Source organism: Anomaloglossus baeobatrachus, chromosome 4 (genome assembly GCF_048569485.1).
Source record: "Anomaloglossus baeobatrachus isolate aAnoBae1 chromosome 4, aAnoBae1.hap1, whole genome shotgun sequence".
NCBI classification, from domain to species: Eukaryota; Metazoa; Chordata; class Amphibia; order Anura; family Aromobatidae; genus Anomaloglossus; species Anomaloglossus baeobatrachus.
In genome coordinates, this window is record NC_134356.1 from 478,825,635 (window position 1) to 478,853,457 (window position 27,823).

A 27,823-nucleotide genomic window follows, 5' to 3' on the forward strand; every position below is an offset into this window, starting at 1 on the left:
TGATTTCAGGAGATTGAATGAGGTTTCCAAGTTCGACCTTTACCCTATGCCCCGGGTGGACGAACTTATTGAACGGTTGGGAAAGGCTCAATATTTCACGACGCTTGACCTCACCAAAGGCTATTGGCAGGTGCCACTGACAGAGTCGGCCAAGGAAAAGACGGCCTTTATTACACCAGAGGGGCTCTATCACTATGTTGTCTTGCCTTTCGGTTTACATGGAGCCCCGGCTACTTTCCAAAGACTGATGGACATAGTGTTGGAGCCCCATCAGAAGTACGCATCCGCCTATCTAGATGACATCATCATCTTCAGTACCGATTGGCAGACCCACTTGTCCCAGGTCCAGGCCGTCGTTAACTCCCTGCGGGCGGCAGGATTGACCGCAAACCCAAAAAAATGTGCAATCGGTCTGGAGGAAGCCCGCTATTTGGGGTACGTGATTGGCCGCGGGGTGATCAAACCTCAAGTAAATAAAATAGAGGCCATCCAAAAGTGGCCCAGACCAGTGTCCACTAAACAGGTGAGGGCGTTCCTCGGCATTGTTGGGTATTACCGGCGGTTTATACCGGACTTCGCCGGGAGAACAGCGGCTTTGACTGACCTGTTGAAGGGTAAGAAGGCGGCTATGGTACGCTGGACCCCTCAGGCTGAGGAGGCGTTTCGGTCCATCAAGACTGCCTTGTGTGGTCAACCGGTCCTCATTAGCCCCGATTTCGGTAACACCTTCTTGGTGCAAACAGATGCCTCCGAGGTGGGTCTGGGGGCCGTACTCTCGCAAGAGGTGAACGGAACTGAGCACCCGGTTACCTATCTGAGCCGGAAGCTTACCCCGGCAGAAAAGAATTATAGCGTAGTGGAGAAGGAGTGCTTGGCTATTAAATGGGCCTTGGAGTCCCTGCGCTATTATTTGCTCGGGCGACAGTTTCGGTTGGTAACGGACCACGCGCCCCTTGTCTGGATAAGAAATAGGAAGGAACGGAATGCCCGGGTCACCCGCTGGTTCCTGTCCCTTCAGAATTTCAGTTTTACGGTGGAACATCGGGCCGGTTCCTCCCAGGGCAATGCCGATGCCCTGTCACGGGCGGCCTGTTTGGGAGCGTCCGTTCATCCCCTCGGGTTTGAACGGAGGGGGGGGTATGTGAGATAGTGGGTCCATTGATATGTGACGGACGGTACGTATCTCCCAGAATGCGTACAGAAACATATTAGAGCCCTAGATAGTGGTCAGTCCTGTAACCTCCAGGCCGGGTTATGCAGGTGGCTCATGTCCACAGTTCTCATTTAAAAGCTCTTTGTAAAGGCCTGGGTGTGGCAGAGTTGCTTTGTAAGCTGCAGAGCAAGAAGCTGAGAGGAGTTCAGACCCGTGTGGTGTGATAACACAGGTCTGTGGGGCTCCCTGAAAAGCAGTACGGGGTACAGTAAGACCGTCTTCTAAGGCAGCGGGTACCTGTGTGACGTGGTAACCTATGGACTGTATATAGCCTGGATGTATCCTGAAGGACGTATTTTCCTGTGCAACAGCGGTAAATAAACTTATGTTGATTGGACTTTCTGGGTCACTGCCTCTTTGTCGTCCTGGGGGACCCCCACCACGCTACATTATATATATATATATATATATATATATATATATATATATATATATATATATATATATATATATATATATATATATATATATATATATATATATATATATATATATATATATATATATATATATATATATATATATATATATATATATATATATATATATTAGTGTATGTTTAAATTTTTTTTTTTTTTTTATAAATGTCCTGTCCATGCTACTGGTACAGGTAATAGAATAATGCAGAAAAGCACCACAATGGCAGTTCTGCAAATGGATGATAAAGATTATTCCCCGTCTGCCCTCGCCCAACCACCATCTCAGGGTGGATATATGGGTGGATATGGAGAGCTGTTAATCTATTTGTAATATAGGGAAGGGGAAGGGGGTGGGGGGGATACAGCAAGATGTACTGTATATACATTGCACTAGTTATTGAGCAGAGTGTGTAGTACACACTACACTACACAGTACTACACTGCTATAAAGATTAAAGGGCTTGTCCATTATTCAGACAATCCTTTCTCATTCCCTATGTTTGCCCCCATTAAAATTAAAAGCTTATACTCTCCTGCAGTGACAGCGCAGTTTCAGTGGTGTTGGGGCTCACATGAGCTTGTTGCATCACGCAAGCCCCTCACTCAATCACTGCCAGCTTCATGGTCACCACCGTCACATATACATGACCAACAGCAATTGAGAGCGGTGGCTGGACGGGAAGCCAGTGTGGTGATTGGGCGCTAAGGCTCATGTGATGTAACAACCTCATATGAGTCCCATGAGATCTAGTGCTGGAACGGTGTCAACATGAGAGGGGAGTATATAAGCTTTTTTTTTTTTTTTTTTTTTTTTTTTTTTTTTTTTTTCTTGGAGGCAAATGTGGAGAATTAGGCCCTGTGCGCACGCTGTGGATTTACCGCGGAATTGCTGCAGAAAATGTGTCTAACCTTGCTGCAGTCATTCCCCAGCAAATCCTATGGGTTTAAAACAAAAATAAAAAAATAAATGCTATGCGCACACTTCCAGATTTACCCACAGATTTTCCGCTGCGGAATTAATGAGCATGTCACTTCTTTTCCGCAGGTACCTGCGGTTTTTGCCATAGATAATGGTAAAAACCGCGGGGACCAAATTGCGGGAAAACCGCGGCAAAAACGCGCGAGCGGTTTCACCGTGGGTGCGGGATTCTTTCAGAGGGTCCGTTTTTTTCATAAGAAAATGGCACTTTCTAGTGCGCACATAGCCTTAGAAGGGGTTTTATTAGTAGTTGACAACCCCTATAAGAAACCAAAGAGAGCTGCATCTGCAGCAGCATGCACAAGACTAGTGGGAGGTCTACTGCTGCTCATCATTTTCCAAAACTTGGGGAGAGTTTGACGTGACCTCACAGGAGGTTGGGGGTTTCTCAACCAGAGATCATGTGACCAGATAATAGCTCCGTTTACCTCAAGATATTGAAGTGGTTATTCATGATTATTCACATGAAGGGGACATGTAAAGTAGCTGTCAACCCCTTTTAGTGCACAACTAATCTAAAGTTGTGCTACTACATAATTCTAAATGCTGAAAGTTAAAGTGAAACTGCAATTTCATAACTAGTACATGCTTGAAGCTTTCTTTGGTAGGGTTCCAGGTGCTAAGACCCCAGTTGATTGCTAAAATGGGTTGTAAAATATGAAAGGCATTACTTGTCTAAGCAGTAATGTGGGATTCACATTAGTGCATTTAACAGTCGGTATGCATAACAAAGTTGCCTTTGGCTCTACTGGCTTGAATTTGTAGCCTTTGGGGTACTTCTCACATAGCTAGATCGCTGCTGAGTCACGTGACGCAGCAGTGACCTCATTAGCGATCTCGCTGTGTGTGACACTGAGCAGCGGTCTGACCCCTGCTGTGAAATCGCTGCTCGTTACACACAGTGCTGGTTCATTTTTTGGACGTTGCTCTCCCGCTGTGAAGCACACATCGCTATGTTTGACAGCGAGAGAGCAACGATCTGAATGTGCAGGGAGCCGGCTTCTGGCAGTCTGCGGTAAACTGTAACCAAGGTAAATATCGGGTAACCAAGCGAAGTGCTTTGCTTGGTTACCTGATATTTACCTTGGTTACTAGCGTCCGCCGCTCTCACGCTGCCAGTGCCAGCTCCCTGCACACATAGCCGGAGTACACATCGGGTAAATAAGCAAAGAAGTTTGCTTATTAACCCGATGTGTACTCTGGCTACGAGTACAGGGAGCCAGCGCTAAGCGGTGTGCGCTGGTAACCAAGGTAAATATCGGGTAACCAAGTGCTTGGTTACCCGATATTTTCCTTAGTTACCAAGTCCATGCGTCGCTGGGGGCTGGTCACTGGTCGCTGGTGAGATCTGCCTGATTAACAGCTCACCAGCGACCATGTAGCAACGCACCAGTGATCCTGACCAGGTCAGCTCACTGGTAGGATCGCTTGAGCGTCGCTAAAGTGTGACTGTACCCTTAGACACACATGAGCCTGTAAGTTTAGGTTTGGAGGCCCACTGCCAGATAGGCTGGAATCACAAGATCACATTTTACAGTCCATATAAGGACCTCCAATGCCCTGAGTCTGAAGAATGACTTGGGCCTCAGCTCCACTACATTTTACACGGACGAGTGCAATTCGATAACACCTTAGATTGCACTCGTTCCAGTGTAAAACTGAGGCAGTGTACATCTAAAACTCTTTTCTCATGTCATATCTGCATGAGAAAAGAATAGACGCATGCTGCGTTTGGCAGCGAGTCTCTGCTCCCACACACCCATACAAGTCTATGGCTGCATGTGAAACCTCGCGCTGCACTTGTATGACATCCTAATGCAGTGTAATATACACAGACAGGCAGCGGATAAGCGGGAGAAAATACTCCTCTCTGAACCGGTCATCCAATCGGAAGATCTGATCATAGTCCCAAGACACTTGGCTCACATTTGCAGCAGAGCCTGAGCCGATCTTGTGGCAGGAAATCTTTGAGTCATATGCGTTTTTGGAGGGTGTTCTCCGCCCCTTCCTAAGAATTGGGTTGCATCAATGAGAAAATGTTGCAAAAACGCTGCAAGGGATTGACATATTCATTCTTTGAAATCTGCAGCAAAAACGCAAGTATTTGACAAGTCGGGAAAAAATTTGCAGGTGTTTGTGTATGTGTGTGTGTGAGCATGAGATTTCAGAAATCTCATAGACTTTGCTGTAAAAAGCCGTGCTTTATTAGCAAGAATTTGCATAAAACCAAGGCAAATCTGCAGCTAAAAAACGCAGCAAAAAACTTACCAAAAAATCCCTGTGTGAACATAGCCTTACAAGCTTTATTTAGGATCTTTTCAGTTTGAGAGAAACAGAACTTGACAAAAGAAAATTGTCAGAAAAGTTGCAGTCTAAATTTAATTTTGAAATTGTCTTGAAAATCAAAGCATGTCCGTAGTTCTAAAATTAAGCTTTTACCAATACTAAAACAGGCTTTCTAATGGCAATTCTAAGTGGCAAGCAACACAAATGTAGGAAAAGGATATCCTTTTTTTATTTTATTTTTTTTTTAAAAAATGTTACTTAGTAGTAACAGATTTATTTTAATGCAAGACCAACATAAGTTGTTCCATATTTCAGACTTCCGGTCATGGTGGTTCACATTTTCACATCTTAAATGCAACTACTGTAATTATTTGTAAACATGGGGTTTTACTTTTAATAAATAAAGAAAATGCTTCCAGGAAAGGAAAGCGCACCCCCTCCATATCATGACAGTTTTATACCCCTTCTGAGAGACTGTCACATTAAAACCACAGCTTATAAATTCCAAGATTGCCAATTCCTTTTGGAGACTTAATTCCTGTTTCTTAGTAAATTAATTACAAGTATAACTGGCCACAAGGCAAATGGTTTCAGCTTTAACAATTTGAAACATGGCTATTATGGCATTTCCATGCTTTCTTTTGAAAAACTTGTAATTGCATGATAAACTTGGATATGACTGTAAATCAGGATGCAGCAGCACAGAGAATGCAAAACTTGTTAACGATTTACAGTTTTCTTTCAAAATGCAATTTGGTGAAAATGGCAGATTACAAAAGACGCTATATTGTTAACCAATTAATGCAATTTTAAATCACAATCTGTAGTCCTACAATTCCCCACACAATACTCAAATGAACATACTATGTCATGTATTTAACATCCATCTACCCCAGGGGTGGGCAATTAATTTTCCCATGGGGCCGCATGAGAAATTGGGATTGGTTTAGAGGGCCGGACTAATATAATTACCTCAGTTCTACCCAATATACTACATTACTACACCCCCTCCATATACTACACCTGTAGTAAACTACACCACTACACCCCTATATACTACACCTGTATTATACTACACTCCCTCCATATACCTGTAATATACTACACCCCCATATACACCTGTATTATACTGCACCACTATATAATACACCTCCGATATACTACACCTGTAATATAGTACACCTCCATATAGTACACCTGTAATATACTACACCTCCATATAGCACACCTGTAATATACTACACCTCCATATAGTACACCTGTAATATACTACATCACTACACCCCATATACTACACCTGTAATATAGTACACCCCCATATAGTACACCTGTAATATACTACACCCCCATATGTCACACACCCTGCTACCCATACAACCTGCACCCCCATATCTCACACACCCTGCTCCCCATACAGCCTGCACCCCCCAGATCACACACACTACACCACGATATGTCACACACCCTGCCCACATATCTCACCCTGCCTGTACACCAACTTACCCCTCTCAAACACTATGCATCCCTTCACATCCTTCTGTCAGTCTGCAGCCCTCATATGCCACTCACCCTGCAATTCCATCTTCCCTCATATGCACTCACCCTGCAACTCCATCTTCCCACATATGCCACTCACCCTGCAGCTCCATCTTCCCACATATGCCACTCACCCTGCAACTCAATCTTCCCTCATATGCCACTCACCCTGCAGCCCCCTCCCTCTTATGTCCCCTCTTTTCTTATTACCAGTTATCATGTGTCCACATCTCCTTCAGGATTCAGTATCTTTGCTTTCTGCCCGGCATCCCGTGTCTCCTCCCACACAGTCACATGGGCGTGACGTCATCGCAGGTCCTGCAGCATGAATGATTCCGTCTGCTGTGCTGCTCCTTCTCCTGCAGGGCGGGCGGGAACTTTTGAAATGACACACGCAGCGCAGTACTGACAACGTCCGAGCGCGCGCGTGTGTCACTGACAATTAGTGCCGGCAGGGAACAGAGGAAAGACTCCTGCGTTCCGCTGCCTGCACTTACTGTGCGGACCTGCACAGGATCTCTCCCTGCTCGGCACGCTGCAGCCCGGCTCCACTGCACCAGCTGAAGACGGGCGGGCCGGTCACAGAGAGCAGGCGGGCCGGATGTGGCCCGCGGGCCGCTCCTTGCCCAGGTCTGATCTACCCCCTGAAACAGCCCTTAACGTCTTCATTATAATTATCTGCAATGATAACCGTAACAGACTCTAACAAGAGTCAGCTCAGATTTCCGTTAAGCTGCAAGTTGGGTCACCTACCTCGGTCTCTCTGTGTAGCTTAAATATGTACCATTATTGGGACGTCGTGGCTTGCGATCCCTCAACTAGGTTTCCCAATCTTTTCAGCTCACTCGGTAGTCCTCTTCAGTCACTGCCTCTGTGGTCACACTGATCTTTCCACTCGCTCTATTGTCTGCTTTAGTAACTGTCCTTTTCAGTTCCAAATTCAACCTTCCTCAGGGTCTGCACAATCGGCCTTGCCCGTCTGTGTGCTGCTATACGCCAGCTTGGTTTGCTGTGAATGTCCGCCTTGGAACAAGTTTGGTCCATTACTCCCTGCTATGGCCTCAGGACATTTTTCATATTTTCCAGCTGTCACAGATGATCATATCCCCTGGCTCCCCACTTGACTCTCTTCCCCTGATGCTCTTCCCTCTATGACTTGAATTTAAATCACTCTGAAACATCCCTGGACTATTAGTTAACCCAAATGGCATGCAATTAAATTTGAAGAGTCCCATAGGCAGGATAACTGAAGTCTTTGGTAATGGGCATTTTCCAAAAGCCGCTGGCCAGATCTAGGTAAGAGAAGTACTTCCCCAGGGCTGATAGGAACTCTTCTATCCTTGGTAAGGTGTAGGAGTCTTGGAACATTCAGGCATTCAGCCGTCGATAGTCCACACAAAATCTCAAAGTCCCATCCTTCTGTGGAACCAACATGATGGGTGCAGCCCATGGACTCTGGCTTTCCCGTATTGCCCCATTCTATAACGTGTCAGCAGGTCCTTCACTTCCTGGTACATCTGTGGTTGAATCTAACAATATCTCTTTTGTAGTGAAGCCATATTTCCCGTAAGGATCTCATGCTGAATGGCATCCAAAGTAATCATCGTGTAGGGTGAACACCACCTGGTATTGTCTTAGCAAGTATTCACCCTATCCCACTTGTTTGGGAGAAAACTCGTATAGATATGCTTCCATCTGTTCCAATATTCTACATCCACCATTGACTCTGTAACTCTTCTATACTGTACCATGGACACCATTAACATCCAAGGATCTTCCAATGGAGCCAAGTGAACTATTCTTTTTAATGAGATTTTCCTGCACCCCATAAACTCAAACCATTTTTCTTTCCTGGGTGAGATTTGAAGATTCTTATCACTGAGACTCATCTTTCATAGCCTTGGCGTTGGTACATCAACAGCGCTAGCATCACTTCTCCTCTTCCTTGGGGTTCTAATTGATCCTCTATTTCTAAAGTGGTGTGAGCCCATACAGACGTGATTATCACTTTCTGTCCGTTTGGAAGTGGGTAGCACAACCTCTCCCAGGACTTGAGAAGTGGCTGACCATGGCCGGCGTCACGCTTGCGATTGACTTGCACGAGTGTAATGTGAGAAAATCTCCCATTGCACTCAAACCAATGTTAATCAATGAGGCAGCTCCGATCCTAATCGGACTGAGAAAAAAAAAAAACATGCAGCATGCTGCGATTTCTAGAGTTTCTCGTGCGAGACTCTCAAATGCAGGTCTAGTAGTGCGAGAGAAAAGTGGATGTCACATGGAAGGAACACTGACCATCCTAGTGATATCCGTTTTTCTAAATACAATTCTATCATGTAGCAGAGAGCACTGTAAATGCTCCTGTACATGACTGTAATGACTATTAACTGCTGAGAAAAAAATGGATCACATACGGATTGAATACGGATTGCTCATGGACTACTATCATGAGAAAAATCAGACTCACATTGCACATGGATCAACACTCAGACATAGCTCATCCTACTCTAAGGGCGGCTTTGCACGTTGCGACATTGCACGTGCGATGTCGATGGGGTCAAATCGAAAGTGACGCACATCCGGCGTCGCAGTCGATATCGCAACGTGTAAATCCTTTGATACGATGAACGAGCGCAAAAGCGTCGTTATCGTATCATCGCTGCAGCCTCCGACATTTCCATAATGCCGGTGCAGCGACAGGTGCGATGTTGTTCCTCGCTCCTTCGGCAGCACACATCGCTGTGTATGAAGCCGCAGGAGCGAGGAACTGCACCTTACCTGCCGCCGGCTGCACTGAGAAGGATGGAGGTGGGCGGGATGTTTACATCCTGCTCATCTCCGCCCCTCCACTTCAATTGGCCGCCTACCGTGTGACGCCGCACGACCCGCCCCCTTAGGAAGGAGGCGGGTCGCCGGTCAGAGGGAAGTCGCACGGCAGGTATGTGCGTGTGAAACTGCCGTAGCAATAATAATCGCTACGGCAGCTTTCACTAGATATTGCACGTGCGACGGGGGCGGGACTATTGCTGCAGCATCGGAAACACATTGTTACCGATGTCGCAGCGTGCAAAGCCCGCCTAAGACATGAGAATTGGACCAATTTTTCAATCGCAAGTATGACGCCGGCCTATCTCTGAATCTGGTTGGCCCCGATCAGCTCGTAGAAATATTCTCTTGCTGGGGCAATTCCAGGTCACTCACTTCAAACATTTTCTTGCTGGCTGTTTGCCTGGAACTGCCTTTCCTGCTTTGACATTCATCACCAAAGTAACAGTTGGTTCATGTTCGATGGGATCCTTCACAAAGGAAATGCTTCTTTCCTATATCCTGTCCACACATTGTCCATCCACACTACTACCACTCATGGGATGGGTAAGTGGTTCACAGCCATCAGATGAATGATTAGACACTCTTGAGCAGATGATATTTGGGAACCTTTAATAAAAATAAACTTAAGTCATTGTAGTCATCTGGGATTCCATATCCATAAGGCAGTAAATCCTCTATCCCTTCAGTTTAGTACACGAAGTGTGATTCTCGGCTAAAACGTCTTAGGGGCTGTTAGTCCCTGTGCAGTGGGACCTGCCCCCATGGTCTTCTCCCTAACAGCGGGGTGTCTTTTAGTTTTAAAGGCACCCTTGTTTGTAGCCAAATTCAGGATTTATAACTTCTGGATATATGTGTCACGCTAGGTACAGTCTGGGGATGGGGAGATGGTGGCTCCTGAACAAACCTACCCCTGACACCTGGCCCCTGGAGTCCCTCACCTCCCTAGATGGGTTCCACACCAATGCGCCAAGCTTGACACTTGACCCTAGTATGACTCTAGAGCTGGGCCCTAGATAGGGAATGGGTGGGATGAGCTCTTTGTCAACCCCACTAAATACTAAAGAAAACATAGGGAGCATGAACATGAACAACTTGTTTCCAGATGACTCTGGAAGAAGTTCAGCAAAGATTAGCAACAATTCTACAGGTGAGTGTAAACTGCCTGCTTGTATCCAAAGCTTGTGAAACAACTGAATATCACCATAAAAAGTCCAGGGAAAATGAGTATTTAAACCCAAGGGAAAATTATAATTAACGTCCTAGAGGGAAAGGGAAGAAAACCCAGCAGATGAGACCTCTAATACACTGAATACTAACACTAGGAGTAACGTTAGGCAGTATTTTGTGCAGCCAAACGCTGTAGCCTTTTGTTGCCAGACACCACAGAACGGTCTGCCACCCATGACCTACCCTGACACACCCGGTACAATATGCCCAATTCCTCCATAGGCTCTGTGTTGAAATCTGTGTCTTTCTGGGGGATGTCTAGGTTCAGCTTGGTGCTTTTATTAGCACCCCCCCATCCTTCCCGCTCATCCTGGACCACTGTTCATACCCGGTTACTGAGTCCAGTGATAGAATAGCTGATGCCCTGCTCTGTACAGCTCAAGTGATTGGAAGATCACAGTAAACAGTGGAGAAAAAAAATCTTAAAAATATTACAAAAAAACACAAGTTCAAGTCAACCCCTCTTTTGCCTTTTTTTTAAAAAAAAAAAACAAAAAACACACACACACACACACACACACACACTTAGTATTGTCACATTCAGGAATGTCTGATCAATAAGCAGTGTCATGAAAGGAAGAAAAACAGCAGAAATAAGTTTCTTTGGCCACCACAACATTGACATAAGAGGCGATTAAACTTCGCATCTACCGAAATGTGGTATTTAGTAAAAAAAAAAAAAAAAAAAAATAGGCCATCGCACAGTCCCACTTGGGAATTTATTTTTTTTTTCACAGTTACACTATATGGTAAAATGAATGGTGTCTTTCAAAAGTACAACTCCTGCAAAAAAAACAAGCCCTCATACAGCTATATTGACTGGAAAATAAGTTATGTCTCTCTCAAAATCGCCGGGTGGTGAATGGGTTCAACACCGGAGTGTTTCAGAGAAAAATATACATGCCCACAATTGTGCAACCAGGCTGTGATTAAAAGCACAACTCTTATTATTCAGGAAGGTTAGAGATAATGACATGGTTATTAGAATGGAAGATGCTGCTGTGCCGCCCTTGTGTTAGTTGGGCTGCTTGGTTCCGGGATCGTCGTTGCTCGAGGGATCCGGACCTGGCTTGGCGGATACCCTGAACCGTAAAAGAGGTTATTTACATGGGAAAATTTGGTGACTCCACCTGCAGGTTGCGGTAATGGGAGTACCGCTGCTGCTGAAGGGAGGACCGGGGCAGATGGTGTGAAGCAGCAAGGTGTCCGTCCCTCTGCAGGTAGGGAAGGCCCCAGGCTCAGGGGTGTTGGTAGATTTGGGAGGACAGGGTGCAGGGACCAGGGTACTCACTGTGGTTCCCACTGGTGTTACTTAGTAATTCGGAGCCTGCCTCTGTGCACAATTTTTTGTCCGTAGGTGGTCCCCGTGGCTTGAAGCTGTTGGGGGCCCTGCTCACTAGTTGTAGTGTAGCCATGCTCTTAAGGGCTGGCACTTGGAACTTCAGTAGACTGCTGTGTCTGGAATAGCCCTGTCCCCCTCGTTTTGCTACTGCCCTCAATCTCTTAGCGTGTAGAGAAGTCCTTGAAGATCCTCTCCCTTTCAGGTGAACTGTCAGGACGTTGAATCTACTCCTGACCTAGGGTCCTGTACCCTGTCATGCTCGGTATCGGTTACTTTTGTTGGTCCCTTCTGGTGCCCAGACAGTCCCTCCAAGACTTACATCAGTCACACGCCTGTCAAACGTCCCTGCAACTAGTCCCCGACTCCTCTGGACCCAAATCACTGCTTGCGACCCAATCAGTTTCCCTAGCTCCCCAGGAGTTCACTCTTCCAGGTCCTCACTCTCTGGCGCTCACTTCTCCACTCTCTGTCTCCATCTTTCAGTCTGCTCAGTTCCCCAAGTGGCTGGCCCATTTTCCAGCTAGTCCAACCCCCCCCCCCCCCGTGGTGTCTGATGTGAGGTGATTTGGTTTTGAGGTGCAGATGGGAGTGACAACCGGTTTCCTAGTTACCTGGAACCATGGGGGGGGGGATGCAGTTCCCTGTGGCACCCTGATATATTCAGGGGCACCACACTGCCCTATTTCTTCCATATTAAAACATTGATAACACCATTGCAGATAAATTAAGGATGGAGCCCTATTGAAGCCCCAATTCTTAATTTAACTTTTAAACCCCTCATTTGTTACCGTATATGCATTAAGTGTAAAGTATGTTGGTATACCTAACCATGCATCAGGAGTCCAATTAAAATGCCCCTCCAAAAAGACCTGTTTTTTTATTTTTTCTTTAAAAAAAAAAAAATTACAATTAAATAATATAGCTTTTATACATAATCGCAGACACTATTAAACCAACTTTTATGTTCTGTTATGCTTGGCAATGCATTTTCATTATACAAACTATGATCTCATCTTTGCTCAAAAGATACAAGTGAAGCCATCAAAGCGCACTACAGGAGTATTACAAGTGCTTAATGCCAAACAAATGTTTGTAGCAAACAGCTGTATTACCACTGATTCTAATTTACTCAGCAGGATTCCCTTTTCATTTCTTAAGTGAGATTAATGTCATGTACTCCATGGTATACACACAGCGACTGACCTCAGCATAAATACAGTTGATAACTTGGTTGTGCAATGTTTTCTGATAACAAATAAGCCAGAAGTAAAAAATGAGTTTTAACAGGGCTAGGACTTTAGCGGTTGCCTTAATTCTAAATCTTATTGCTACTTCAGGTCCATTTATTGTTGCAAATGTTGTTGTTTTAATATAGAAATAGATAGATATAGATAGAGAAAATTATATATTTCTATAATATAGTGTGTGTGTGTGTGTGTGTGTGTGTGTGTGTATGTATATATATATATATATATATATATATATATATATATATATATATATATATATATATATATATATATATATATATATATATATATATATATATATATATATATATATATATATATATATATATAATATATATATATATATATATATATATATATATATATAATATATATAATAATTAATTTATAGTTCTGCTCAAGGAGTCCCATTAAATCTGTCCTGATTTAGTTTTCTTAAACTAGACCTAAAGATTTGGCCATCCATCTTTTTAGGGTCAGACATTTCTGAACCAAAGATTACTCTTAAATAAGACCTTCACAAAGTTTTTTTTTTTTTTTGTTAACATCCAAACTTCATTATATACTAATACTTCTGTAGTATACCTTGTTTTATATTGTTTAGCAATAACTTGCAATAAAGTTCCTGAAGTTGCTCTAAATCTAATCTATATTAAGATGGGTAAAAGGAAAAGATGAAATCAAATCCAGGATATCCTAAAATTTAATTTTTCTTATTTGGTTTGGAAACATGACTTCAATGCAGCTCTTTATACAATTACACATTAATCTTCGCACAGGGTGGAAGTAAAGCTTTCTATGTCCAGAGAAATTTCATATACTGCTCATTCACTTCTGCAGTTTGATGTAAAACAGGAAAAGTCAGTGGAAAAATGGCTGCCAATGATATATGCTGTGGATTAAAATGCTTACATTAATAGACTAGGTTTAACTATACAAGTCTGAAATGGCTGATCTTCCATAATATTGCACTTCATAGTTAATTTCCTTCTAGCTTTTTCTTCTTGCGTTTTTAAAAAAAAATAAGTAACTTCTAATTGACAGTAAATTAAAACGGAGGTTAGATTTTTATCTTCATTCTTTTTCTGGTAAAACAATATAGAACTGCAGCTGTAGATAATGCTCTAATTTTACTTTTTTCTCTGGATTTGTAGAGGAAGGTTTTATAGAAAGACTAGCTCTAAGCGTGCATATATTTTGTGTCATGGCCTTCCATTGGATAACATTCCTGTGTTTTTTGGTTATTTGTTTTAATATATTTTTTTTTTTTTTTAGGTCGGAAAGCTAATTCAAGAAGCTGCCGGGAAAAGCAACCTTAAAAGAGTAACTCTTGAATTGGGTGGGAAAAGCCCCAACATTATATTTGCAGATTCTGATTGTAAGTTTGTTTTTTTTTTTTTTTTTTTGTTTTTTTTCTCTCAAATTTATTTCTAGAAGATTAACAAAATAAGAGAAAGTCAGTTCCATCAGAATTGTGTGTGTGTGTGTATAATATAAACATATCTCTATCTCACTTGATTTGAATTATCCTTTGATCTACAACCTTATCTCTTACAGTGGACTATGCAGTGGAACAGGCACACCAAGGTGTCTTTTTCAACCAAGGCCAGTGTTGTACGGCAGGCTCAAGAACATTTGTTGAAGACTCCATTTATGACGAGTTTGTTAGGAGAAGTGTTGAACGGGCTAAGAGAAGAATAGTTGGGAGTCCTTTTGATCCAACTACAGAACAAGGCCCACAGGTATTTAAATGTCTGACACATTGGATAACCTTGAAAAGAGTTGAAAGGTGTTTTCCAAGCTTTTCACATTAGAGATCTGACTTCCACCAACTTTTTTTTTTTTTTTCTTTAGCCTCAATGGTTTCTAGATATGAACAGAACCAACCAGTTCAAGGGAGGTTTTTTTTCCATGAAAAAGTTAATATTCCAAGAGCTATTAAAATGAAATTTAATATTTAAGTTCCACAATTGGATGTTCAAAGAGAAAAAGAGAAAATGTTCCCATTCTGAGAATCTTATTGATTTAAGTTATAAATAAGTTGTTCTGCTATGCGCTGATCATACCACATCTTTTGGAAAAGGGACGACACAAGGTTATGTACTCATTACAGCATGGGATTATGGCTGATTTTTTTTTTTTTTTTTTTTTTTTTTTTTTGAGGCAAAACCTTTCACGGCTTTTTCCCACAAAAAAAAAAAATCAAGTGTGCAATAGCCGCTTTCTAATAAGTTACGATTGAACCCAGGAACGGCCACTTCAGCGCATTATTTTTTGTTATGAAATAATTAGTGCTATTTTATGACTTCACATGAACACTTGATTTAGTAGTGTCCCTATGTTTCCAATAAATTGAGGGAAGAAGGCCACTGCCAGAAATCTTTGTTGGGGACTTATCTCCTTTTGAAAACCGTTTTGAATTTGAAAAACCCAATATGTGTGATTTCTGACCAAATTATGGGGCATGGTCATAATAATCTAATATTCTGTCTAGACTCCGCAAGCCCCCATGTACTCTAAATGGCTGACCACTCCTTATTAAAATAGCAGGCTCGGGTGACCTTAATCTAATATGTATAGATAACTTATACATAGTGCAGGGCCTGTGGGTAGTAGTTCATATTGTTGGTTTCGCTTGCATCTTAGTCATGTATATTTATTTATTTTTTAAACAGACTGATAAGAAGCAATATAATAAAATCTTGGATATGATTCAGAGTGGTATTGCTGAAGGTGCTAAACTGGAATGTGGTGGAAAACCTCTGGGAAGGAAAGGGTTCTTCATAGAGCCAACTGTCTTTTCCAATGTGTTGGATGACATGAGGATTGCAAAAGAGGAGGTAAGGTATCGTTTTTTTTTTGTTTTTTTTTTTTTGTTACTGTAATACTACTTATTCCAGTAGCAGATGCAGAGTAGTTTGTATTACAAACTAAAAATGAATCTTAACATTGCCCACTAGGCATTTATTGTTAAATCCAACTATGCTATACTGTAGTTTAAGTATATTAAATTATGTATTTTATAGGTAGAACCAGTCCCTAGGCTGGCATGAGATATTAAAACGGTGGTTCCTTTTGAAAATTTGACCTCGGCTGCACATAATTTTTAAGAAATCACGTTGTACACTCCCTTGAGTTCTCCAAGGATGCTCCTGATGTTTGGCATTGACTGCAATGCTGACATCCCAACAACAGAGTGGCAGCCGGCTAATCTGTGAGGTCACTGGCTCTACTAGTGTAGATGGAATGTCTCATTTCAGAGCCTCTGAGCTCACTGATGGCTGATGTGACATCAGTGCCACAGCCAATGCCGGACACCTCGTAGCATCGGTGGAACTGGGGATCAAGAGTATAGTGCAGTTTGTTTCCTTTTGTTATATTCTACAGATATTCATTTACTTAAGGGGGACAAGCCCTTTTTAATATTTCTTTTTAAATGTAGTTAAATATATGAACTAATCAATGGGACTTCAGAAAATTTATTTTTAAACAGTAGGGTATAGTGGTTGACGCGTATTTAGTATCAGCTGGGCACAGAAATGCTTAGACAATATTAAGTGGTTTGTACAATGATTGTAAGTTATTTCTGTCAATTTGTTTAAATTCTGACCAGTTATAAAAATTTCAGATATTTGGACCAGTACAACAAATACTAAGGTTTAAAACCATGGAAGAAGTTATAGAGCGAGCCAACAATACAGACTATGGACTAGTTGCTGCTGTATTTACAAATGATATCAACAAGGCCCTTACAGTGTCCTCAGCAATGCAAGCTGGAACTGTATGGTAAGAGCAGACCTGGAAACTTTATAGGAAATGGCAATGCATGCCAAATGTGTGAAATCTGTGCTCATTTTTATCCTACAGGGGTGCTACAGTAAAATGCTAATGTACAGCTCTACTGACCCCACCTAACCCTGGAACCCTTCGCTGAATTCACATGTAATGCTTGGTGTATTGCTCACATTTTGTAACATCCTGCAGGTTTAACAAGTTATTTCCAAAGTAAGCAATGCTAAGGGTTTTTTGTTTTTGGCTTCAGGCGTTTCTTGAACATGTAAATTTTAAAATGGGCCTTTCAAAGTTCATGAAAATATTTATTGGCAATGAATTCTAATTAAAGGATATATGACATCACTTTAAGAAGCAATGTAACTTTATGGAGTTTCTAGCCCAAAGATTTTTTTTTTTTTTTATTCGAAATATAATTTGAATTAATTTACAAATTAAATTTGTGCAACGGGGTCTCACCACAATTCTAAATTTAGAATCGAAGCTCCTGAAAGTCGGATCTTTAGTTGCAGGTTTTGGACTCTTAGGGTGCCCTCACACGAGCGTATAACTCAAATGAGTATCGGAACGCATCACCCGGCGCGGCTAGCTTCTCTGCTGACAGGAGCAGCTCAGCTGCATGTATTTCTATGCGGCTGACATGCTCCTGTCCGGAGAGTGTGCGGCCGCACCGAGTGATGCGTTCCGATACTCATGCGAGTTATACGCTCGTGTGAGAGCACCCTTATACGAATTAAGAGCCAAAGGAGGTCAGTGTGTGTATCTATCTAACTTTTATTAGTATTTATAATATAATCTCAGCATTGCCTCCTAAGTAATAGGATTCTAAATCCTTTATTAAACACACTATAAAATAGTGTGTTCTTGTATAATTTAGTAAATGTTTGACTCTTGCTTTGGTCATCAGTATAAGTTCATATATTTTGATTGTAACTGCTAATCTTTTTCACAATTTGCAAAAAAGTAGTAGTGTAGTGGTATACAATATGCGACCAATGCAGTCAGTGACCAACATTCTGCTTCATACTGTATATGGCATCTTGTGGTGTTTAGTGTTAAGGTACCGTCACATTAAGCAACATCGCTAGCAATATCGCTGCTGAGGCACAACTTGCTAGCGATGTTGCTGTGTGTGACATCCAGCAACAACCTGGCCCCTGCTGTGAGGTCGCTGGTTGTTGCTGAATGTCCTGGACCATTTTTTAGTTGTTGCTCTCCCGCTGTGAAGCACACATTGCTGTTTGCTAGCGACATAGCAACAACTAAATGTGCAGGGAGCCGGCTACTGCGGGCGCTGGTAACCATGGTAAACATCGGGTAACCAAGAAGCCCTTCCCTTGGTTACCCGATATTTACCTTCGTTACCAGCGTCCGCTGCTCTCAGCTGTCGGTGCCGGCTCCCTGCTCTCTGCACACGTAGCTGGGGTATACATCGGGTAATTAACCAGATGTGTACTGTGGCTAGGAGTGCAGGGAACAGGGAGCTGGCACTGGCAGTGTGAGAGCGGTGGACGCAGGTAATGAAGGTAAATCTCGGGCAACCAAGGGAAGGGCTTCTTGGTTACCCGATGTTTACCGTGGTTACCAGCATCCACAGAAGCTGGCTGCCTGCACACATAGCAGAGTACATATCGGGTAATTAACCCGATGTGTACTGTGGCTAGGTGTGCAGGGAGCCAGTGCTAAGCGGTGTGCGCTGGTAACCAAGGTAAATATCGGGTTGGTTACCAGATATTTACCTTAGTTACCAAGCGCAGCATGCTTCCACGTGTAGAGATGCTCCAGCGATCCCTGACAGGTCAGGTTGCTGGTGGGATCACTGGAGCGTCGCTAGTGTGACATCTCACCAGCGACCTCCTAGCAACTTACCAGCGATCCCTATCAGGTTGTATCGTTGTTGGGATCGCTGGTAAGTTGTTTAGTGTGAATGGGCCTTTAGTCTTTTCTACCTGAATGTATAGGCTTTGCATTTGTTTTGTCCACTAACTTGAACTGCTTGGCCGAGCACTAACTAGCTTTCCTTGTTATACAAAGTGGCCTACAACTAACCACCGAAGAAAAAAATAACACTGATACCAACTGGAGACCATCCATCAGTATTTGGTAACAGACTCTTTAGCAGATGTCACTTGTTCATTCACCCAGTTTTCTTCCACTAAAAAGTGCACAGTCTATATATTTTTTAAAGAAATGATATATTACTGGATTTTGGAAGTTGTAAGGTAACTTTTTATTTGAAACCACATTAGAAAATCACAAAATATACACTAATCTGTGACAAAACCAAAGATAATCTTACTACAACCTGACTCAGAACTGACAGACTTCAAACAAACATGAGATGATGGAAAGCCGTTAAACAGTGATGCATAATCCAATAGTAAACCTCAGAACCACTACTCAAAGTGTATCCTATGATTACATGGGAAAAAATCCCAAAAATATGAATACTAACCACAGCATATAGAACTGGACTATAATACAAATAATTGTATATCATGTAGTGTAAATATGAATAATATGATCAAAATCCAGTAATGTGTCAATTCTTGAAAAACCTAAAATGTGTGCTCCACCTGTTCATTGAGCCAGTATACAACCATGAGGCCTAAGCCATACTGCATGAAAATTGGTGCGAGTGGAATGAGAAACAATCGCATTCCACTCGGACCAATATTGACCTGTGTGTCAACACACATGAGCGATTTTATTTTCTCAGCCCTAATCGGACCGAGAAAACAATCGCAGCATACTGCGATTTGTAATGCGAGACTTTTCTCTTGCACCCATTCAAGTGTATGGGGCGAGAGAAACATCGCATTGCACTCGCAGTAAAACGGTGTTCCATGAGTGAATGGCAATAGCTGGATACGAAGGAGAGAGGGAGATAAATCCCTCCCTCCCATCCTCAGTGCCATCCCGCACCCCCCAGCTAAGGTCTGCTCGCACGGTCGGACCTCAGTCGCAGGGACACTCGCATGACACTCGGCTCTACTGTATTGCTAGCGTGAGCCAAGTGTCATGCGAGGGGATCGCAGTAATCCCCGTGTGGCCCCAGCCTTAGAGCGAGTTTGCCAACTGGAGACCAGCAGCACTCTAGAACAATAGTTGTTTTGCTTTTCATTACACTTCTTGCTTTGAGTGGTTGTTTTCGGCCACCTTTTTCAATTATGGAAGGTAGTTGGTGCTCAGACAAGCAGGGCACGATAGTGTTTCCTTCCTGGATGTATAGGTTTTACAATAGCCCATGCGGTTTTTGTCAATAATAAGTGCAAATTTTGTGGATTGTGTGGTTTGTTTGTGGTTTTTTTTTTTTTGTTTTTTTTTTTTAAATATTCAGATTGCAGTTACTATATAGGTTATGCAAGAAGTTGTTTTATAGATTGTATGTATAATTTCTATTGGAAGCTATTGGATATGTTGTAAGGTTTCTTTTGAAGGTACGAATTTTAGGAAATTACAGTACTGATTTCCCCTCAACCCCTGTGATACCAAATCTGCTCCAGAAAAATCTAGGCCTAATAGCAATGGACAACAAACTTTCGAATATTTTTTTTTTTTTTTTTTTTTTTTCCTTTGAAAATTTGACGTGATTCATGATAAACCCATTTCGGTTACACAGAAATGTAATTTCTACTAGTCTGTTTTTTGTTGCTGATTTTCGTTTGTGCTCCCACATCTGGTGCATCACATATTAGTGTCCAGCAATAGTCAGCTAGAATTAATGGATTCCAGTAGCCTTGATAATGCTTTTCCATCGTGACAATGTTGGTGAAACCGTTCACCATATTTGGCGCTGACTGCACCAAGATTTTCAGGGAAGAATTCCAAATGTGAATACAGAATGAATTTTCAATGAGCTGTTGAACAATCCTGTTGTAAGCTTAAAGAAGGTTGTCAATCAGTGTAGTTTGGTGCTCGGTTGTTGCCATGAAAATTTTTCGTAAACCTCCTTGAATAATTTCAAAGCAACTTTCTCAGGTGGCACCAGCAGTTCTTTGATATGTTTGTGTGTCGCCCTGGGCAAGCCAGGGGACACAGGTCACACCACCACCACACCCCACACTCCAGGTAGGCACATCACAGCTAACCACAAATCCTTGTTGCCTTCCTCCAGAGGTTGATGATGCACACCAGGGGGTGGGCCAGGCGGTTGGCTCCGCCCACCAAGGAGCTCACAACACTGGAGGCAGGAAGAGACCAGGCAGTCTAGTCAGGGAGGAGGAAGTGGAAGGAGTGGTGGAGTAGTCTAGACAGGGCAAAAGTAAACAACTAAGTGAAAGTGAAGGAAGGAAAGTAGTAAAGGAGGAAAAAGCAAGTGAAGTGACAGAAGAGAAAGACAGCCTGAAGGGTCCAGCTTTGTGCAGGGCCAGAACAGCAAGGTCAGCAACGGCGGTGACTGTCTGGAGGGGGACCGTTTGGAAGTTCCTGGAAGGACCCCGTTGGCTGGGTGCCCGGTGGTCTGGAGCAGTGTTCCGAAGGACAGTCAGCACCAGGGCAGGGGCCTCTCGGACCCCGGCAAGGCTAGGAGTCGCCAGATTTGCCAAATCCGTCAGTGACGGGGACGCAGCTCCCCCAACAACCAAGTCCCGAGTGAAGGCAACAGCCCGACCATTACCGGGGAGACACCGCCACCGCCAGGGCACCAGTTTCCCCAGGGCCAGCGCCTGCGGGCAAAGTGTAGAGCTCCTCTGGCCCAGATTGCAGTCGGGGAGCGGGTAACCGGAGGGAATCCACCGCTACCATCAGTCAACACAGGTGCAAGGAAGAGGGACATCACCGTCACCTACCGGGAGTGCAGGTGCAGCCGTCTGTGGGACCGTCCTACCAGCCGTTGGTTTACCGTACAAACTGTGTCCGTGTGTCAGGCTGAGTGAGTACCATAGTGCCGCAAGGCACAGCGCTGCCCCTGCACCCCTGCACCCCGCTGGGCCCCGGGATCACCAACCCCTACCCACGGAGGGGCAACACAACTGGCTGCTCCGCATCACCATCCCCGGGATCCCCATATTGAGCAGCGGTGGGTGGCGTCACGAACTATAACAATCCCCACACCCAACAACCCCCTTTCACTCACGGGCGAGGAGTGTCGCTCGAGACACCCCGGGATCCGGCCCACCGCTCGAGCCACCACTGAGCAGCTGCCGGACCCGAGCAGAAGGGGTGAGCGCGGTGTGCTGACACCCTCCTCCCCGCCCGCGACATTTGTCATTCATGAGGTCATTTTTGTGGACCCAAAAACATTTTCCTTAATCTTTCATTGGTTATTTTTGGGAACATTTGTCTCCAGTAACGAAAACAATTTTGTTTCCTTGTTCATTGCTTTCACAACATTTTTCATTATCTAGAGTTTTATGTGACGTAGAGTGGAGGTAGAAATATCATTGCTGGGTCCAGAAGTGCTTTGTGTAACATTTTTCTGCCCGGACGTCAACTGGTAACGGATTGGCCACTTCCTTCTATTGTAAAGTGACTGCTTAGCACGACTGTCCCATTCTCAAATGAAACAGCAGTACTTGATCTATCCCAGCAGCAATTCAAGCAGCAGGGCCTCTATTTTTAATTCTCCACAGATGTTGTAGTTGCTGTACTTGATGCATGCAAACCGGTATTAAAAGATGAACATTATCATTGTGTAACAAGACTGCCTTGAGGTTTAACACGGAGTTAAAAAAGACACCACTGTTTTGCTCATGCTCCCAACCAAAAGCTGCATACAAACCATCAATGACTGTGCTCTGAGCAGAAGCACAGGTTGTCATCCTGTTGGAAAAAAACCCCAAAAACTGTTAAGTCCTCTTATTGGCTTTGAAACGAAGCTTTTTGTACCAGGTGATAGCAAAATGCTATCCTTGAAGCAAGTTACTTTAAATTTGCTTTTGACAAATGTAAGTCCTGGACCACGACATTCAGTTCGGGCTATGTTTATAACATATGTTTTGAGGCTCAAAAAACATAAATGCATGAAAGTCTGAATCTGTGTCATTCCCTATCTCTGACCCAAGGACTGCAACATTTTCAGTAGCTCAATGTCTCTGGGGGGCTTTGGTACTGGAAGAGTTATCATATGGCACTTTTCTCCTAGGTGAAGGTAGATTGGGATGTCCAATGGATTTCATATTCTTAGCAGAGAAACCAGAGACATTGGTTAGACAGAAGTAACAGTTGGTCACATGAACCTTTTATTCTCACTATATCATTTGGACAGCAAATTACCTTGACTTGTGAGAACCTCTCGGCAAACCTTATAAGATCAACACCTCTTGAACAACAGATGTGAGGAGCCCAGGATTTATCTTATCATTAGTGATGAGTGAGCACTACCATGTTCTGTACTCGTTAAGAACAGCCGGTTGCTTGGATTTGTGCAACTCGAGCACCCGAGTATAATGGTTGCTCGGATGGGTGTGAAAAATGCAAGAGCGCCCCATTGACTTCCAAGTGCTTTAAACGAACACCCGACCATGGTAATACTCAGTCATCAATAGTGATCACCAATCTTGCAGCCAAAGTACCACATGTAGGCTTTCATGATGAGGGCTGTCATGGTGCGTATTTGAGGCTTAAGCGTGAACTCTCCACAAATGTATTTCAATTGTTCTGACACCGACGAGACATTCTAGCTATATTAAATTGTACTGTAGTAGCTTAGATTTTACCTTGAAAAATTATTTCAAGCAGATTTTCCAGCCTCTGTCGGCAGCATCCAGACATATCTAGGTGTGCCCAGTCTGTAACTATTCCACTGAAGTTTTGTAACTTCAATAAAATGAAAGGAATTCATGTCTGTTGCTTGCCTATAAATTACATAACCGCAACAAATATTGTAGACCATACATGAACAGCTTGAAAATTAAAAAAAAAAATCGCTCAGAGGATTTCAGAAAAACTATGACAGGAACATTTCAAGATGATTGTCATGATTAGTAGCTCAAATTACATGGGATACACTGGACAACAAAGATATTGATTCCTGAACACTATACATGGCTATGGTATCCAACAGTCAATTAATATCTAGCACAGCTCTTCTTACATGAGGGAGGTGTGTGTGTGTGTGTGTGTGTGTGTGTGTGTGTGTGTGTGTGTGTGTGTGTGTGTGTGTGTGTGTGTGTGTGTGTGTGTGTGTGTGTGTGTGTGTGTGTGTGTGTGTGTGTTGTATAATATATATGTATGTGTATGTATGTATGTATGTGTGTGTGTATGTGTGTATGTATGTATGGTGTTGTGTTGTATTGTATTGTAGCGATCTCTAATATTTTGTCTTTTGGCTATTTAATCTACAGGATAAACTGTTACAATGCCTTAAATGCCCAAAGTCCATTTGGAGGATACAAAATGTCTGGAAATGGAAGGGAAATGTAAGTATTGTTCTATTCTCTACACTTATTTATCAAAGCTTTTACTCCAGTATTCAGTTATAAAAAGTTTTGAGACAACTAGTGGCTGCACTAAAATTATGCAACTTTTGCGTTCATTCTATTTTCACCCACCTCTGACAAAGTTGGCCAAGCAGGATGGCAACTGCTGGTTATCAAATTTATGACAAACGGTGGTGTGCACTATCCCATAAATCTTTTATTCCAGCAGGGAGTGGAGTAAGATTTGGGGTGAGATGTATGCCACTGACCCAGCACTCCAAATTCATGAAGAGTCATATAAACACCGGTCTTGATGCATCAGACAAAGTTAATGTAAAAAATTGTTTAAAAGCACTGAAGTCCTCAGTAGTTGATACATTTTTTTAATGGCTAACTGAAAAGATGGTAATAATAGCAAGCTTTCCAGACTACTCCGGTCTTTTCTTCAGGCTCAATATAACACAACATGTGTTATATTGAGCCTGAAGAAGAGACCTGAGCAGTCTCGAAAGCTTGCTATTATTACCATCTTTTCAGTTAGCCATTAAAAAATGTATCAACTACTGAGGACTTCAGTTCTTTAAACAATTTTTTTTTTTTTTTTTATCTCTCCTGGCTAATGCAGTACAAAGATATATTTTAACCTTTTAATGTATGCAGTAAATGCATTTGTCTTGTATTTTCAGCCTGGGTGTGGATGTAGGGCGGCAGCTGTGTATGGGAAAAAATGCACCCTAGTCTACTCAATAAAAAAATAATAAATTATATATAGAGCTAGAGAGATAGCTATATTAGATATATGTATGTATGTGTGTGTATGTATGTATGTATGTATGTATGTATGTATGTATGTATGTATGTATGTGTGTGTAAGCTGATTCATGGTGACCTTTAAAGAAAATGTATTTGTTTTTCTTACAGGGGAGAGTATGGATTAAGGGAATACACTGAAGCAAAAACTGTGACCATAAAGATCCCACAGAAGAACTCCTAAGAATTCAGTAGAGTGTGCAACATTGAAATCTGCAGACGAATATTGCTTGAAAGCATTTAAGTATTGGCAATTCTCAACCTTCATTTTGGTGAATACCAGTGAATTAAGATCTACTTGGACAGTGCTCTTTAATTAGATCGGTGTACTGCCACTTCTGTGAAATGCATCCAGATCACTACACAGCAAAGTAATTCATTAAGCAATAACCTATTTAAAAAAATAAATCTGTAGCTACCAACACAATAACCTGAAAAAAAATCATGTTCATAACCTTTTTACAAACAAGGATTTGAATTTGTGTTTTTTTTTTTTTGTTTCGTTTCTTACAACAGACTATACTGAGGTCTGCCCATATTTAATGTTGAGTAGAATACAATTTGTGTTAGTCATTGAGGTACTGAAATGCTTCCAGCTCTGCTGACTCTTACAAGCAGCTGGCCTCTATGTAGTAAGTTTGGACTTTATATGGCTCATTATTTTATTTTTTTTTAAAATCCAAATCTTCCAGATTTCATTTTTCAAAAAAAGTGTACTCTGAATCAGATAACATTATACTATTTACAAGAAAGGCTTGTTATAATTGAGCCAATGTTTTTAAATGGAATTTTAATTGTTTTTAGTTTTCATTACGGATGATGGCCCTTAAGATGGCAACAAGGCTGAAGGAAAGGTGTTTTTGGCCTTTTAGTAGTTCCTGTCCTTGATTTTAATATGGATGTTGTTCAGCCTCCTCGTTCTAAATGATATTTTAAAGCTTCCATTACTGGCTTTATTACTTAATAAAATGGACGGTAGATAAATCAAGAAGATGGGTTTTCTTTTTGGACATTTTAAATGTTTACCCGAAGTGGCTAGTAAAACCTGAAAGTTCTGCCTTTTAAGTTTGTCTATTTTATAGCGATGTAGGAGTTCATGAAGCCAGAATATGTCTACATATGCAGTTATAGTGTATTTTAACACCCTCTGTTTTTTAATTAAGTTTTGTTTTTTTTTTATAGGTTGGTGCACTAAAGATTTAGCTTGTATATAGTTTAGCTATAAAAGCAAAATTACACTCGTCATTTGCTGATTACGTGGTAACTGCTGTCTGCTTACCTTCTTCATGTATGTGTATATAACTATATATCTTTATATACTTGCTCATACTGTAATCTGCTTCATTTTACTGTGAACCTTTGTCTCTGTCTAGCTGTGGAATAGCACGCATTCTGTATCCAGCAATGTAAAAGCATGCGTTGTGGTTGCTACGACCTCCTAGTATTTGTTTCTAAAACTTTAATTCACAGTCAAATGCTTTCTTGCCTGATCTGTCCAATCTTGTCTACAAGAATCAAGGAAGCATATATATTTAATCAAGTAATTCCTATTAAGTCCATAATGACCTCTGCCTTTTCTTGGTAATAATATCTATCACTTTCAATAGTCCCACAAAGCAAAACTTTCCATACTTTGAGGATTTTAGATGGCCGTTTAAGTGACCTGTTCATGGTTGGTTTGGAAGGTCGTCATCTTTAACGTAAAATGACAAATATGTTGCCAATCAATCTATATTTTGAGCTATGACTAGACTTGGTTTATGTTGTTGACACAACTGAACATTCAACTACAGCACACAACCATTAACCAAAATCCAACGTGATAGCTGTCAATCTATCTGCCATTAGTTGGCGTCTGTTATGTTTGTGTCACAAAAGGCACAAGGAGTTGGCAAAAAAGTGGGTTTTTTTTTTTTTTTTGTTTTGTTTTTGGGTTTTTTTTTGGGTTGAGGGGAATCTTTACTGTATGTCCAGATCACAATAGAACATATCAAAGTTTCTATACTGAAACCTTACATTTGTTGCTGCATGCTCACCAAAATCACAAAATTTTGACCAATTTAGATAGACCTCCTTCTAATGCCATACTCTTTGACCTTCCTAATTTTATCTTTTAAAATTCTTATTCCTATAAACAGGCTTTTCTTCTGATACTAAAGTACTATAGAAGCCCTATTAGCCCCCACAATTTTAACTAGAAAGGGGGATTTTTTTCATTACTCCCTGCTGTAATGGAAATGACTATTTTCTTGACCAGTACTACAAGAACCTGTGCTCTTCTAGATAAGACTAACGTATGGTGGGCTAACATGAAATAATGTGTATATGGAGGCAACAATCTGGCTTAATGATGGGTTAATTAAGAATAACAAGCCAAACCCATATGAAAGTTGTAATTCAATCTCAAAATATCAATTGCATGATTTAAGACTTGTGTATATACAACTGTTTGAAATGTAAAGGAATTGAATATTTTCTATTTTTTATTTCATTTTTATTGATTGTTTTAATTAAAACTTTAAAGAAATAATTTGTCTGAGCCCTTTTTTCTAAGTGGTTTTATTATTGGCTAATAGAAGTTAACTGGTTTTGGGTATGGGATTAAACTCTAGTAACCTAGAATATTACACTGTATAGTTATGGAAAACATGGACATTATGTAATTGGTGTCCATATAGAATGGATGGAATTTAATTTTCTAATATGCAGGAAAATGGTTATTGGAAACAATTTACAATGGGTTTGTAAAAGAAGAAAAAATTATCCAGCTGAAAAAAAA

At 41.8% G+C, this 27,823-nt stretch overlaps 1 protein-coding gene across 1 annotated transcript in view; it reads left to right on the forward strand.

Annotated features, from left to right (window-relative positions):
• The window catches only part of ALDH1A2 (aldehyde dehydrogenase 1 family member A2), a 56,603-nt gene extending 29,099 nt beyond the window's left edge, over positions 1-27,504 (forward strand). Inside the window, exons 8-13 of the mRNA XM_075345729.1 lie at positions 14,357-14,459; positions 14,639-14,823; positions 15,757-15,921; positions 16,710-16,867; positions 24,160-24,234; positions 25,156-27,504. Of these exons, the coding sequence (XP_075201844.1) occupies positions 14,357-14,459; positions 14,639-14,823; positions 15,757-15,921; positions 16,710-16,867; positions 24,160-24,234; positions 25,156-25,228 (759 nt within the window). The 3' untranslated portion in view covers positions 25,229-27,504. The remainder of the gene's footprint in view (positions 1-14,356; positions 14,460-14,638; positions 14,824-15,756; positions 15,922-16,709; positions 16,868-24,159; positions 24,235-25,155) is intronic.
• Positions 27,505-27,823: the final 319 nt, after the last annotated feature.